General features: G+C 31.4%; 2 protein-coding genes across 4 annotated transcripts; one reads left to right on the forward strand and one right to left on the reverse strand.

The window, feature by feature from the left end:
* Positions 1 to 65: 65 nt before the first annotated feature.
* On the reverse strand, positions 66 to 9,217 carry LOC105832740 (interaptin). Of its 2 annotated transcripts, XM_028189921.2 has the most exons (29): positions 8,382 to 9,215; positions 8,045 to 8,224; positions 7,778 to 7,971; positions 7,682 to 7,697; positions 7,298 to 7,377; positions 6,923 to 7,106; positions 6,459 to 6,668; positions 6,147 to 6,287; positions 4,935 to 4,982; positions 4,815 to 4,853; positions 4,504 to 4,623; positions 4,226 to 4,369; positions 3,839 to 3,976; positions 3,667 to 3,762; positions 3,337 to 3,468; positions 3,146 to 3,256; positions 2,983 to 3,078; positions 2,753 to 2,893; positions 2,437 to 2,463; positions 2,268 to 2,351; positions 2,031 to 2,123; positions 1,777 to 1,935; positions 1,594 to 1,686; positions 1,450 to 1,509; positions 1,239 to 1,328; positions 1,000 to 1,146; positions 733 to 828; positions 406 to 468; positions 66 to 339 (listed from the first exon to the last, which is right to left on the reverse strand). In XM_028189921.2, exons 1-29 carry the CDS (start codon positions 8,607 to 8,609, stop codon positions 178 to 180), a joined length of 3,372 nt encoding a protein of 1,123 aa, XP_028045722.1. In that variant the 5' UTR covers positions 8,610 to 9,215; the 3' UTR covers positions 66 to 177. The 2 variants fall into 2 exon arrangements, with proteins under 2 accessions (XP_028045722.1, XP_028045723.1); XM_028189922.2 differs by lacking the exons at positions 6,147 to 6,287; positions 6,459 to 6,668 and having other exon boundaries at positions 8,382 to 9,217.
* Positions 9,218 to 9,328: 111 nt separating this feature from the next.
* Positions 9,329 to 12,701, forward strand: LOC105832739 (cyclin-Y). 2 transcript variants are annotated; one of them, XR_001138757.3, is made up of 5 exons: positions 9,329 to 10,709; positions 10,803 to 11,023; positions 11,193 to 11,479; positions 11,618 to 11,964; positions 12,477 to 12,701. XR_001138757.3 is itself a non-coding variant. In XM_012673938.3 (4 exons), exons 1-4 carry the CDS (start codon positions 10,478 to 10,480, stop codon positions 11,904 to 11,906), a joined length of 1,029 nt encoding a protein of 342 aa, XP_012529392.1. In that variant the 5' UTR covers positions 9,329 to 10,477; the 3' UTR covers positions 11,907 to 12,591. The 2 variants fall into 2 exon arrangements, 1 of the variants encoding a protein (XP_012529392.1); XM_012673938.3 differs by having other exon boundaries at positions 11,618 to 12,591.
* The last annotated feature ends 1,416 nt before the right edge of the window (positions 12,702 to 14,117 follow it).

The following is a 14,117-nucleotide window of genomic DNA, read 5'->3' on the forward strand; positions in this document are numbered from 1 at the left end:
ATTCCTCGCATTCGCAAGGTCACAAAATAAATGTAAAGATATTAAAGGCAAAGAGACAGTCCACATATTCAAGGATCACCTTTTTAATAAGCATTTATATCGACAATATTTACAATTGTAATAAATATATGAGGCGCAAAAACTATATATGATAATTTTAATCTATTTAAAATTTATTTAAATATCATGCACATTTCTATGGCTAAAGGCTGAAGACGATATCACAGGCCTCATCTCACTCACATCGCTTATCGCCTTATGAGCCATTTGATCCAAATTTCGTTTAGCTTCGACAACGGCATTTTGTAAGTGTCCGATAGTTTGTATTTGAAGTTCATTCTGCAACGCAATGTTAGAAAGTAAATCTTATACAATTAAGCACGATGACGAAAAGAAAGGACAAACCTGCTTCTGCAATTCGTTCTTCTCTCTCTCATATTGTGCAATTGTAAGGCCTTGTTTATCTATCTGTAAAAAGGTTTTTTTTATATTCTAATATCATACATACCTTTAAATTTCATTCTTGGCAAGTATGCAGAATTTCTGTGCTTGCATTTATTTAACGTATCGTTCGTTAATACACAAAATTACATTAAAAAAGCGTAAATAATTGCGATGTAATAATTTAAAACTTTCACAATTAAAAACACGCGACTATCTTTAATTTAAAAGCTATTGTACAGTTTATCATATGATATTTCTTCTGCTTACTGTTAAAAATGTACAATTTACCTTTTCTTGCAGCTTTTGATGCAGATCTTTTACTTCCGCTTGGCTCATTGTCAAAGAGTTCCGTTGTATCCGTACAACCTCCTCCATATTTTCTAACTAAAATGATTTTGATTTTTTAATTTACATTCAATCATGTGTAATGCTTTCATAATTAGTCATAAAAAAGATCAAGTCTTATTCAGAAAAATAAAATAAAAATATTTATATATATATTTTACACCATTTTCAATCATATAATTTTGCCACATATAAATAATAAATACTTACAAGTTTTTCTTTCGAATATATAGCATTTTTAAGTTTGTTTAATTCATGAAAGCAAGTATCCAGTTTTTCTCTACATTTTCCTAATGAATCGGTCAATGTTACAGCAGATTTTGCCGAAACGGAGGAGAGAGATGATTCTTCATGTATCTGTAAATAGGTTTTTATATTAGTATCTTTAGCATTGTGTTATTCCAATAATAATAATAATAATAATAATAATAATAATAAAATATACAAACCAATTTTTTAAGTTCACTTTCAAAGTCTTGAACCGCTGCTTTTGCAGATTGTACAGCATCTTGCACCGTTTTGAACAAGTGAGATACATTCTGAAATAAGAAAAATACAAAAAATATTATAATTATTATTATCTCGTAAAAAAAATACACAAGCAAATATATATCTTTGTGTAATGAGTATTAAATTTTATATATGTTTTAGTTACTATACCTCGTGTTTGGATGGATAATCACAACGTAAAAGCGTTGCTTCTGTGCCGCACTCCGTATACTTTATAATAAAAATAGCGATTTTAATAAACAAAAAGAAAATATGCAAATAGAAAGTTGTATAATTTTAGAATTGATTACTTACGAAAGCATTTGAAATTTCTGAAGATTTCTTAATATTCGTTACATTATTTAAATTTTTTCTAAGATCATTCTCTATCTCTTTCTGTGTTTTGATCTAAAATTACAAGAATGTCAACATTAGTGTCTATCTATTTTAACCTTTTCAGTACAAATATGAAGATTTTTACATATCAAAAATGCTTACAATATTTTCTAATTCTATAATCTTCTTTTTTAGCTCCATATTATCTTTGCTGTGACACTGCCTGTAATTTTCTGCTTTTGTTCGTGCAGCAATCAGTTCTTTCTCCATAGATTGAATATTATTTTTCAAAAAATTAATTGCTTCTTGTTTACATTTTGCCTGTCACAGAAAAACATTGTAAAGACCTTTTCACAATTAAAAATAAAATTTTTTATTTTTAAATACCTTTTCATATTTAACTAAATAATATTTACCTCATGTTGCAACATTCTAATTTGGTCTTCTAAATCAGTTATATTATTTTTCCACTTATTTAGTTTTTCATCATATTTTATTTGACACGTTTGCTACAAATACATATTTTGTATATCCATAAATAAATAATTTGCATGAGTTATTACATGTTACAAATACTTTATTCATCACAGCTGTTTTATAGCTTGTTTTTAATAAATAAAAAAACATTTAAAAACCATATAATATTTTATTACCTGGATCATGTTGAGTTTTAGATCATCGTATTCCTTTCTTAATTTATGTAAATCTTCTTTCATTTTTATTATTTCACTTACTTCCTGCAAGAAATATAATGTATAAATACAATATAAATTTAAAATATAAAAAAGCATTTGTATGCAATAGTTATACTTGATTTAATACCTGATTATCATAATGAGAGAACTGCTCCTACAAAACAATATTATTTTAATAATTTATATATTATCTATTTACACTTAAGAAAAGAATTTGTTTGCTTTTTGCTATTATGTATATGAAAAAGTATTTCAAAAAGTATTTTATATCAATAAGGGATTAAAAAATTTTAAATATAAATAAAATCTGAAGTATTTTAAAAAACTACTTAAAATATAAAACTATTGATTTTAATGGAGATTTTTTTTTTCTTTCAAAACACTAATAAAATTAAAGTTTCTTAGATCGATTTCATAAAATTAAACGTAAGTTACACACATACCTTTTCCTCCTGTTTTGTAGAGAGAAATGTTTCCAATACATCTTGCATTTTTGTATGTGCACAATCAACCTCTTCTTCAAATTTAGCTAATCTGCTTTCCCTTTCGCAAAAAGTCGTTTTTGCGATTTCATTGTTTAATAACTGTACAGACAATTGTATAATATGAATATGGAAATGTAAGAAAAAAAAAATTATTTATTCTTAAAGATATATCTTCCTAAGATACTTACCACTTCACTTGTTTTTTTCTGTAAATCCCTTAATGAACCATCTACAGTACATAACTGACTTTTTAATCCTTTTAGAATTGACGTCGTACAACCACCCTGAAAGAAACAATATCTATGCGATATATCGTTAAATTTGAACAGAAACTACATTTTTTAAACCAACCTGAGTTTGGAATAATTGCAAATTAGTCAATATTTGTTCAACTTCTTCCATTACCACAGTTAGTAAATCATTATTAATGCATGCTTCAGTATATTCAGATTCATTACATTCCTAAAATTAAATTCATATTTTATATATAACAAAACTACTAACATAAATTGTTGAAAAGTTAATTAATAGATATTCCGAACCTGTACATTCCCTTGCATACCATTGATGCAACGAGACAATTCTGACTGAACACGATTAATTTCATTTTTTATATCTTTTAGTTTAAGATTGCCATTCACGATCCTCTCGCTGTGCCTCAATCTTTCCTCCTCCTGATAATAGAAAAATATGTTTGGATTGCAATATAATTATAATAAATTTATATTTGAACCTAATCTTAGAGTGCTAATCATATTTTTCTAACGTTAACACTCTGAGTAAAAATTCATCAATAGTAGCACTCTAAGATTAAAACAATTATATTTCCACATGACATCTGTTATAGAGAAAGGCATGTTTTTATATTTAACCTGTAATTCTAATCTGTTGATTGCTTCTACTAGCCCTTCTCGCGTTTTTGCCAAGTAACTTTGTACATTAATAACCATTTTGCTCAAATCTTCATACTGAAAATGTATTAAATTAGCATCAATCATTAATTTTATTACAAATATTTCAGTTTATTTATTGATCTAGGCTTACATTCTGATGCCGTAAATTAAAAGTCGATATAACTGTGCTTATTTCCTCGCGAATATCTTCTGTTGCTGCTTGAGCTTCCACAGTGCATATTCTAAATTCTTCCATTAACTTGAACTGTCGTGTATTGTTAACATTTGACTGAAAGATATATTGATTAATTTTATAAGATAACATACAAAAAGAGATTAATTATATGTATAGTATAACACACAACATAAAATAAAATAGATGTTAAAACATGTAATATGTGTCTTATTTTAATGTTTTTAGAATTACTACATATATATGATTTTTTCCTTTTGTCTAAAAAAAGTATTTGAAATAAAACTAGTAGTGCAATTATTTTCACGAATGATTAACAAATGAAACAATTTCGCTTGTACATACCATACAATCAAAAACAGTAATCTCTTTTTCTCTCTCTAAATACATCTTAGTAATAATTTCAATACAATTGACCAACTTGTCCGACATGCCACTTGCACAAAGTTTGTTTTTATTTGTGGAATTATTAGATATAATAGAATCCATCTAAAAAAATGAAAGAAAACATACTATTTAGATAATACATTTACATTATTTGCTATAATAGATTAATTCAAAATAGTAATAAATAATTCTATAACAATGTTGACTTTTATTGTTATTCTAGGAAATGTTTTTACCTCACTATCTTTAGTCGATTTATCTACAAATTTCTCCAATTCGAGCTTTAAATCCGATAAAATTTCACATTCTTTCTGCACATGCGCTTTTGTACTATTCAGGAATAATATAAATTCATCCTAAAAATAGAATTAATAATATGAAAATTTTTATATAGTAAAACACAAATAAAAATGTTTTTTAAAAAATGCATATTAAATTATATTTAGTTGTGTGTGTGTGTGTGTGTGTGTGTGTGTGTGTGTGTGTGTGTGTGTGTGTGTGTGTGCGCGCGTGCGTGTGCGTGCGTGCGTGCGCGTGTGCAACAAACCTTAGAATTTGAAGTATTTATTGAAGGCAGAGGATATGTCTGTTTAAAAAAAAAAAACATTATTTTAATATAATGTTATATATACACGTTATGTTAAATGCACATTTATATTTGACTGACCTCTGGAGAGTTATTTGTATCAATGCATACTTTGCGAAAAGATGTATCCTGAAATTATTTGAAAAAATAAATATATATTAGTAAAATTATGATATGTATAGAAATAAAATTACTATATTATTTAATTGATATTTATCGACAAAAATTAAGAAGTATTTAAAAATTCATGTAGCAGGTAGCTAATTAGATCCTATCAAAAAATATATTTTATAAAATTAAAGATATACAGTTATTATATTTACCATCACATGATTTCTTCATTTTTGTCGTTAAATAAATGTACATTTATTACAAATATCGATTTGTAAAAATAGCTTGTTATGTTAACTTTGTAGGTGAGGCAATCATGTTGGTACATATTCTTATTTTTCACATATATTGAATAAAATAATTTTATTAGATTATTTTAAACACATCAATAAAATATGAAAATTTATTAATCATAAATATAAATTAGTGAATAAAAAAATAATTTATTAAAAATCTAAAAAAAATTTTTTTTTTCTTAAGAGAATCTATAGATTTATTTTATTATTGCACATTTTATATACAAACACTTTAAAAAGAAATAATCGAATTAATGAAAGTTTGTATTTACCTTGTGCATTTAATTCTAAAAACTCTTGTCAGAAAATGTAAACTTACGTTAAAAAATATTTAAATTTGTAAAATGCCTTGTTATAGCAATTTAAATTCACTTCTTTTTATTTCAAGATTAAATCGATGTTTTTTCGAAGATGTGATGTGGTAGAATAGAAGGTGTTTGTCATGACTTGATCTTGCAAATTATTATCTTTACATGGAGGTGACAGTTTTCTAGCGGTTTGTAGTATTTTTCTATCAATATTCTTTATGAATTTATATCGACCAGTTTGAATATCTGTGTCAAATCGAGACTGGTTTTGCAGATTAAGCATTCTATTTTGTAACTTTGCATTAATTGTTGATAAATTTTGTTTGTCACAGTTTAAGAGAGCTTCAGAATCACCATGCAAAAATGCAAAATCATTTGTTCGCTGTGTAAATGTATATGGAAAGTTTGATATTGAAAATTGTTCAGGGGATTCATGGGATGATTTTATCTTGGTGATTGCAGCATTGATCCAATCATTACGATTATACTTGCGAGAACGGAACATAGGTAAGGTTTTCTACAAATGTAGACAGTTTTAAGTTTACATTCAAAACATTATATATATATATATGTTGTACCTGTAAAGTGGTTTGCTTTAGTCCTTTGCGCATCTCTTTAATTAGGTCGTCCTTTAAAAGATTGCCAATATTGGCGTGATAATTTTGTTTTTCCAGCGCCACGATCTCCGCCGTCAATGTATCTTTTGTATCTGCAGCTTCCTGAAATCAATAAAATATATCTATAAAAATAAATTAAATATACAAATAAAACTTATATTAATAATAAATTGATAAATTATATAAAAAATATTTCTTAATATGAATAGAATAGAAATTAATACTTCAAGCACAATGCCAAAAAGGGAGTATTTGTTAATATGATAAGCTAACTTTTTCGAGGCGAGCTACTTTGTCCTCTAGTTGTTGAATCTTTTTAGATTTTTCTTCCAGCTGTAGTTGTAGATTAATCGTGTCAACATTGTTCTCGTAGGTATATACCATAAGCTTGGATTCAACATCCTGGAGTTGTCGGTGTAAGTTCTTGTTTTCCCTATCTTTCGCGTCTAGTACACTTTCCAGAATGTCAGGTGTTAAGATAATCTGAACAGCAACATAGATTTTAAAATTCTTTCAATCTCCATTAATCGAGCACTTGAGCTACATTTTATCTTGTTTACAAAATATAAAGTTGAGGATACATTATAAGTAGCAACAAAAATAATTACTTCAATTTAACAGAATAGTTCTTTGTTTTTTCTAATTTTTATGCATACTACAACATGATTGCCTCCAAATTAATTCTACAGAAATTAAAGAAAGTTTCTATGCCCAATAATTATAAAAAATGCACTTACATTGCATTCTTGATCAGAAGTCATTGTCATTGGATAACTAATAGCTTGATTTGTTTGTTTAGCGTGTTCTTTGAGTTTCTCATAAAAGCACTGAAGTCTAGACACATATTTTTTTATAGTATCATCCTTTAATGATAATTCTGTCGTAAGATCTGCTATTTTGCCTTCCAATTCCAATTGAGATCTGGAAAACGTATTTACACGTTCATACAAAGATATATAAATATTATATGTAAAAATTTTAAAAATCTAAGAATAGAATTACATTTATGTTTGCATAAACACAAAATTTAAAGCAGAAATGATAATTCATTGTTATATTGTAAATATTTAACAAATAAATATATATATATTTAGATTTTAAGTATATCTTACCTGATCGTTTTTCTTTCATTTTCTTGAAGCTGTTCTATTTGTAGAGTCAAGGATTTTATGTGATCAATATCTGTCTGCTCCTGATTTAAAGATATAATTGAATAAGATATAATACTAAAATGTTATTATATTTAAAAATTCTCTCGAAAAATAGTACTCCAACAAATAGGATAGTTTATTTAACACAAATGCATATATATGTGTATGATAATAATTCAATTTAATAAAGGTGTAGGGAGTTAAGAAAAATTGTTTGGCTTGGTAAATACATAGGGTAAAGAATCATATGCTTTTGCTCAACAGATAACGTGATTTCTGAAATTTGCCATTCTCTATGTCTAGGACAAATCTGAGCTTTCTCGCTGGATTTACACACATATTTACCTGACTGCAGATACAACTGTAACATTAAAACAAATTTCATTATTAAATGCTACATGATTATAAGAATGTAAAATATTATTTGATAATTTGACCTACTCTGAAACTGGAATATCCTCGGTTTGAATCTCGAAGAATGTGATACCCTCAAGACTCCAAACGTTCTGTCGGCGCGCGCGACGAATTACCTCTAATAATCCTCTAATGTCACTTTGCAGATACTCTATTTTTTTTTGCAGATATTCTTCGTCCTTTTCCAACTGACTGATGCGATTTGAAAGAGTATTCAAAACCTGTGATACACACAAGTCCTTCTAGCTTGATTTCATTACAAGATTACTAAGATAAAACTAAAAGAATTCTTGCCTTTTCCGAATGGTCGGATCTTGTTAAATTATCCACGACCGTCTGCGACTGTTTTAGTTTTTCTTCTAGTAACTTAACTCTACTGCACGCAGCCTGCTCCAAATCTTCCACCGTATGCACCAATATCGCATTCTGCTCCCCTAAATCCTTAATCCAGTCGCTCATCACTTGTAACTTCATCTGTAAAGTAATCTTTCTACAGCATATAAACTGTGAATGATTGTTGAAATTTAATTTTAAGAATTTAAAAATCACATCAACGTACAGACGGACTTTGAACGAGACCGCACGAAATCCTAAAAGTTAAATAAACTAATGACAAAAAGTAGTTGCTTACGGAGACCCGGTCGGACTCGCCGCCAGACTCCCGATCGATCTTTTCGATCCGGCTTTCGTACAGTTTGCGAAACTCGTCGAGAATACGTAGGCCGTCAGTCTCGCTGCCGCACGGCACCTCAGTTCCCATGTCGACCGCTCGACCGTCCTCATCCCGCTTAACCAACGACGTGGGGACAACGTCACTCACGTCCGAGGAGTTCGATAAGCTGGCGTTGACCGAGTGCATTGCTTCCCGCGAGAACACGACCCCCGGATTTGATGATTTGAGATCTCTCCCTACACCTAGTCCTGAAGACGAGAATTGGAGTCCGGTCCGGAGTCAAATGTCAACACACTGTCTCGCCATTTTAGCGAGATTGTGATGATCGCGACGTCACACGGGACGAGGCGCAAACAAAAAGTGGTGGGTCAATCGGTTAACACGAGTGACAACCAAAACAAGAGAGGAATGACATCGATGTGACAGTGTGTGACAGCGCAGCATTCGTATTAATTATTTATTTCCACGTGAAAACATTCTTTCCCACAGTTTTGAAACTTAATTACTTATTATTAAAAAAAAAAAGAAAATCATATACTATTAAAATTATAATACGAAAGACATATCATTACAATTAGAAAGAGCTTTGCTTCGAGCAATTCTGTTAGTTAATCGATTACATTAATAAATTACAGTTTGGTATTGACCACAAAGTCAATATTAATTTATAATTTATTACAATTCCATTTATAAGATTCTGTAATCTTGAATTTGATCCTGAGTAGTATTATTAATAATCTATTTGACCTGAAATGATTTGACTTTTCTTGAAATCGTACTTAGGACGCTGATAAATATAAAATCGGAAATATACATCTCAAGTTATAATTAATAATATATTAATAATAACAATATGATAAATTATTATTATACTAAATTATTATACCAAAAAAGGTAATATTGTTTAAATTTGTTTCGCCAGTGGATGTGAAATCACAACAAGATTGATAATTTGTTTCGACCTGACTGGCCACATATATATTTAGCAATGCACTAAATTATTATATTAAACATTTTTGTATAAATGTTAATATATATTATTATATCTAATATTGGACTATTGAAAGTTTGATGAAGCAACGCACGGCGCAGATTCGTGCTCCGACGAGTCCGACATCCAATGGGAACGTCTACCTCGGCGCACACAGGGAGAAACGCCAGGTGCCGAGGTGCACACGCAGCAACACACACACACCGGTGCGCGGTCGCGAGCAGCTGGCGGGGGAGGTGCGCAGAATCGGAAAATCGGGATCGCGCCGATCGCGGGCGCGGGCGGCTCATTGCAGTATTGCACTATCGAGTATCGTACTATCCAGCACTATCGCAGTTCGTCAAGGCGTGTTCGCGGGGTGTACGAGTGCGAGCCGGAGATAGTAACGAGACGAGGATGGGATTGCCGTATGGCGACGATGAATCGTGTCGCGATTCGCGACCGCGACCGATCGCGTAGCTCGGGAGCGTTCGTGGAGCCGGAAGCGGGCTCGGTCGGCGTGAACGCGGTACCGAGGCGGCGGCAACGCCTCGCTTTCTGACGATCGTCGTCCCCGAGGAGAAAGAGAGATTGAGAGAGAAAGAGAGAGAGAGAGAGGGAGGGAAAGCGAAAGAGAGGGAGAGAAAGAGAGAGAGGGAGCTCCTCCTCTCGGCGGAGAACGAGACGCGAAGAGGTCCTCCGTCGCGCGAGCTGCTTTTTTTGGCGAGCGTCGCCGACATGAACCAGACGAGTCGCGGACGAGTGAATCGCGTCATCAGTCGCACGAACGGCCCCGTCAGCTGATCGTTTGTCGCACAACGAAATGTGAGGTAGCGAGAATTACCTACCTACCTACCTATCTACCTACCTACCTACCTACCTACCTGTCTATCTACTCACCTACCTAACGTCAAGCCAGAACGTGCTGCTTCCGCACACGCATAGCGGTGCAGTTCCGAATTCACGCGGCCCGCATTTTCCTCCCCGCGCGCAAACTGGGACTGATCGCGCGCGCAAAGTGCGGGAGGCGGGAAGCACAGCGGAACAAATCTGGCACGATACCGGTTAGAGCTTATATGAGAATATGGGGAACAAGAATAGCTGTTGCGTCTACTCCAGTCCACAGGTCGGGCGCAAGGAGGTGGGGCCTGAGTGTGCCACGCGCAACCTGGAAGAGCGCTTGCCGGAGGGTGGGATTAGCGTTAATAATTTGCAACATATCAGTGAACGCGAGCCAGAGGACTGGGACTCCGATCCGTCGTTGCATCCATGTGCTGGGACTATCTTCATGGAGCGTTCCAAGCAAGCTATCGAGAGTAGGTATACCCTGAAAGTTTTCTGTGAAGGAAAGACCAGATTGTAGCAATGGGTTGTGCATATTTCATCGTTTCTTGATCTCTCTTTTCTAGATGGCATGGTGAGGAAAAAGAGTCAACATCAAATAGCAGACACAAGGCCTTTGAAGAAGAGCAGCAGCTGTAGTACAATATACTTAGACGACAGTACAGTTTCGCAACCTAACTTAAAGAATACCGTCAAATGCGTTGCCTTAGCCGTTTATTATCATATTAAGAATAGAACCTCGCAGCGACAAATTGATATATTTGATGAGAAACTGCATCCATTAACGGTAATACATTATTTTTGTAAATTGATTTATTTCTACCTTTGTTTCTGTATATATCTATATATATTTTCATATCTCTTTTATTTAAAATAATGTGAATGATGGTACAGATAAGAAAGAAACTTTCCATATATCATGCAGTGCTTAAGAAGACAGTAAATCTATCTTTCAGAGGGATGGTGTTTCTGATGATTATGACAAACATAATCCGGAGCATAAGCAGATATATAAATTTATAAGGACATTGTTTAACGCCGCTCAGCTTACCGCTGAATGTGCCATTATAACGTTGGTTTACCTTGAACGCCTACTTACTTACGCGGAAATAGATATAACACCAGCCAATTGGAAACGTATAGTGCTAGGAGCTATTTTATTGGCATCTAAAGTTTGGGACGATCAGGCGGTGTGGAATGTGGATTACTGTCAAATACTGAAAGATATTACAGTAGAAGACATGTAAGTCTCTTTTTAATTGAATTATTATTGCATTTGATTATTTTATGTAAATAAAATCATAAAAAATACAAGTAGAAAAGAGCATATGAGATGCTACTATTAACTGTATTAATTGAGCTGATTTATAATTTTATCTAGGAACGAATTAGAGAGACAATTTCTGGAGATGCTGCAATTTAACATAAATGTTCCTTCGAGTGTATATGCCAAATATTACTTTGATCTTCGTACACTCGCAGAAGCAAACGAATTAACATTCCCTAGTGAACCCCTTAGTAAGGAAAAGGCGCAGAAGCTTGAAGCTATGTCCAGAGTTTATGAGGATAAGGTCACGGCTGAGGCTCTACGTACTGGTATTAAAAAGTGGTCCAGCTTGGACAACGTGTGCATAGGCGGACCTAGGCGTAGCATCGCTATTTTATCTTAAACATATGTATGGACGTAAACACACAAATGCATGGTCACTGCTCAGATTTTAAATGAAGGTATGTGAAACTTTGTAGAGATACATTATTGTTACTAATCAGTTTTAATAATTTTGAAGGGGATTGTTTGGAATTGTACCAAACATCTGTGTTACACCTCTGTACAATTATTATGGAATATCTGATGTATTATATACATCTCGTGGCAAACTGTTTTTATATATTGTCCAAACTAGATGTAAACGTATCTAGCGAATATCGTATGTACCATAATGGAAGAATTTTCCATTGCAATAACAAACTCTTAAATCTAATCGTTGTATATGTACTTTAAAGTTTAGACATTTCTCAATTTATTATAATTTCTAATGCGTTATTCTTGTTATCTGCATTAAAGAATTATGAGGCACTCCGATAAAGAAAAAAATTCTAAATTTGCTTTTTTTGGAAATGTAATTACTAACCACTTTGATTAATCTTCCATTAATTTATGGAAAACTATAAATATTAATTTTATTTTTCAACAAATGTTTATATATTTCTATTGATTATACAAAAATTCTATTGTCTAGGATCTTACCATGTGGATGTAAACAAAGCATATAAGTATGTGAGACATTGACGAAAGGGTGAGAAAGAAAAAGTTTTTAGTCGTAGCATTATCTGTACTGTCCTTATGGGAGAAAATAACTTGTGATATATATTAGTCAACTATTCATTATCCAAAGCATTTTATATATTGACTGAATTTAATAAGAATCAAACTTACGGCTGATTTACTAATAACATTCTAAAAATGAATACAGTATGCTTTAAATTAAAGATCATATTTGTTAAATATAACGCCACGTTATTTATCAAGCTAATCCAATTGGAAGTTTGCAAGCCAAAACTGTGTAATGCATGTCACCTTAATGTGATTTTCTTGATTTTTGTTTATTTTCTCACGGTCATGTACATTGAAAGATTATTATTAGAAGGAGAAATTATTATGGATGTAGAAAATAAATTAATTGGTACTTTTTAAATATATAATATTCCTATACTTCATATTCATTCATATACTTTTTTAATATGTATTTTCTGTAATTTATATAAACACACATCGCGTTTGTTTGTTTTTAGTACTTTGATTTTAAATTATTAGTATTAAGCGGCCCCTATGCAATCAATAATATTGTGTAATATATTGGGCAATAATATTAAGTTTAGGGGAGCACACCGCTTTATTATTAGAATTTTTTTTAATCACAATGTACAGCAAATTATACAAAGAAATTTTTGACACTTAATTCGGTATATTGGATTTGATAGATGACTTATGTATTTCGAATAATAGTACATAGCGGGAACACCATTTACAATAAGTGCATAATATAATAACATAAATCTATTAGCAAATCAGCCTTTATAGCTTATTAAGAATGAAGGGCACGATAAATTAGTCTGACTAATTGCTTTTATATGGCGCTACTTCCATGGATTTATAACTTTAGATAATGTGCGAGAGATAAGGATAAGCCATGATATCAGGGTTGTATTTTTTTTCTTCTCTTATAAGATTACTCAGATTTATAAGATTATTCTGATTATTAATGACGGAAATTCACTTATAATCGATCTGTTTAATCAGTTTAATTATTTTCGAAAAAAAATCAACTGAATATCAAGTCCACATCGGGTTTTTTTTTATAATGTATTATATGCATTACTTACAAATACTTTACAGAGATGTGTTGTGCAAACGTTCATCAATCTTTAATGTAATGAGAAATCACAAAAATCACACATTTCTATGGCCATAAAATTATGGCTAATTTATGGCTATAAAGTATTTAAATCTAATATATATGTTGCGTGAAGTATTCATTCGTAAAGTATGCAATTGAATCTTCCAAAGATCATTGAGAAACACGCTCATTAAAGAAAGAAACTTAGTGGTTGTACCATATTCACATTTTACTGTATGACAAGGTCAAACTGAAATACCATTAATGTAATACTATTAATATAATCATGTATCATATGTGCTACTAATTGACTTATGTATGATATAATTTAATATTTTGTACCTACCGGTTAAAACTTTAAATGTAAGATAGTCTTATTGTATGACTGGTTACGTCTATAAGGGGTGATTAAAGTGTAATCTAAAGTGTTCCGTTGATTTTTCAGAACACCGTTACGGATGAGGAGTAATTACGATTTATTAT

The sequence above is a fragment of the Monomorium pharaonis genome, chromosome 5, assembly GCF_013373865.1.
Source record: "Monomorium pharaonis isolate MP-MQ-018 chromosome 5, ASM1337386v2, whole genome shotgun sequence".
Taxonomy (NCBI): Eukaryota; Metazoa; Arthropoda; class Insecta; order Hymenoptera; family Formicidae; genus Monomorium; species Monomorium pharaonis.

What these genes read in the sequence shown, in the direction of transcription:
- LOC105832739 (XM_012673938.3), top strand. Translation starts at nt 10,478, where the DNA reads ATGGGGAACAAGAATAGCTGTTGCGTCTACTCCAGTCCACAGGTCGGG. An exon ending in TTCCAAGCAAGCTATCGAGA is followed by an intron (nt 10,710 to 10,802) that starts GTAGGTATACCC and finishes TCTCTTTTCTAG; the next exon opens with ATGGCATGGTGAGGAAAAAG. An exon ending in GATATTACAGTAGAAGACAT is followed by an intron (nt 11,480 to 11,617) that starts GTAAGTCTCTTT and finishes AATTTTATCTAG; the next exon opens with GAACGAATTAGAGAGACAAT.
- LOC105832740 (XM_028189921.2), bottom strand. Translation starts at nt 8,609, where the DNA reads ATGCACTCGGTCAACGCCAGCTTATCGAACTCCTCGGACGTGAGTGAC. An exon ending in TAAATACTTCAAATTCTAAG is followed by an intron (nt 4,624 to 4,814) that starts GTTTGTTGCACA and finishes TTCTATTTTTAG; the next exon opens with GATGAATTTATATTATTCCT. An exon ending in AGAAAAAAACAAGTGAAGTG is followed by an intron (nt 2,894 to 2,982) that starts GTAAGTATCTTA and finishes TTGTCTGTACAG; the next exon opens with TTATTAAACAATGAAATCGC.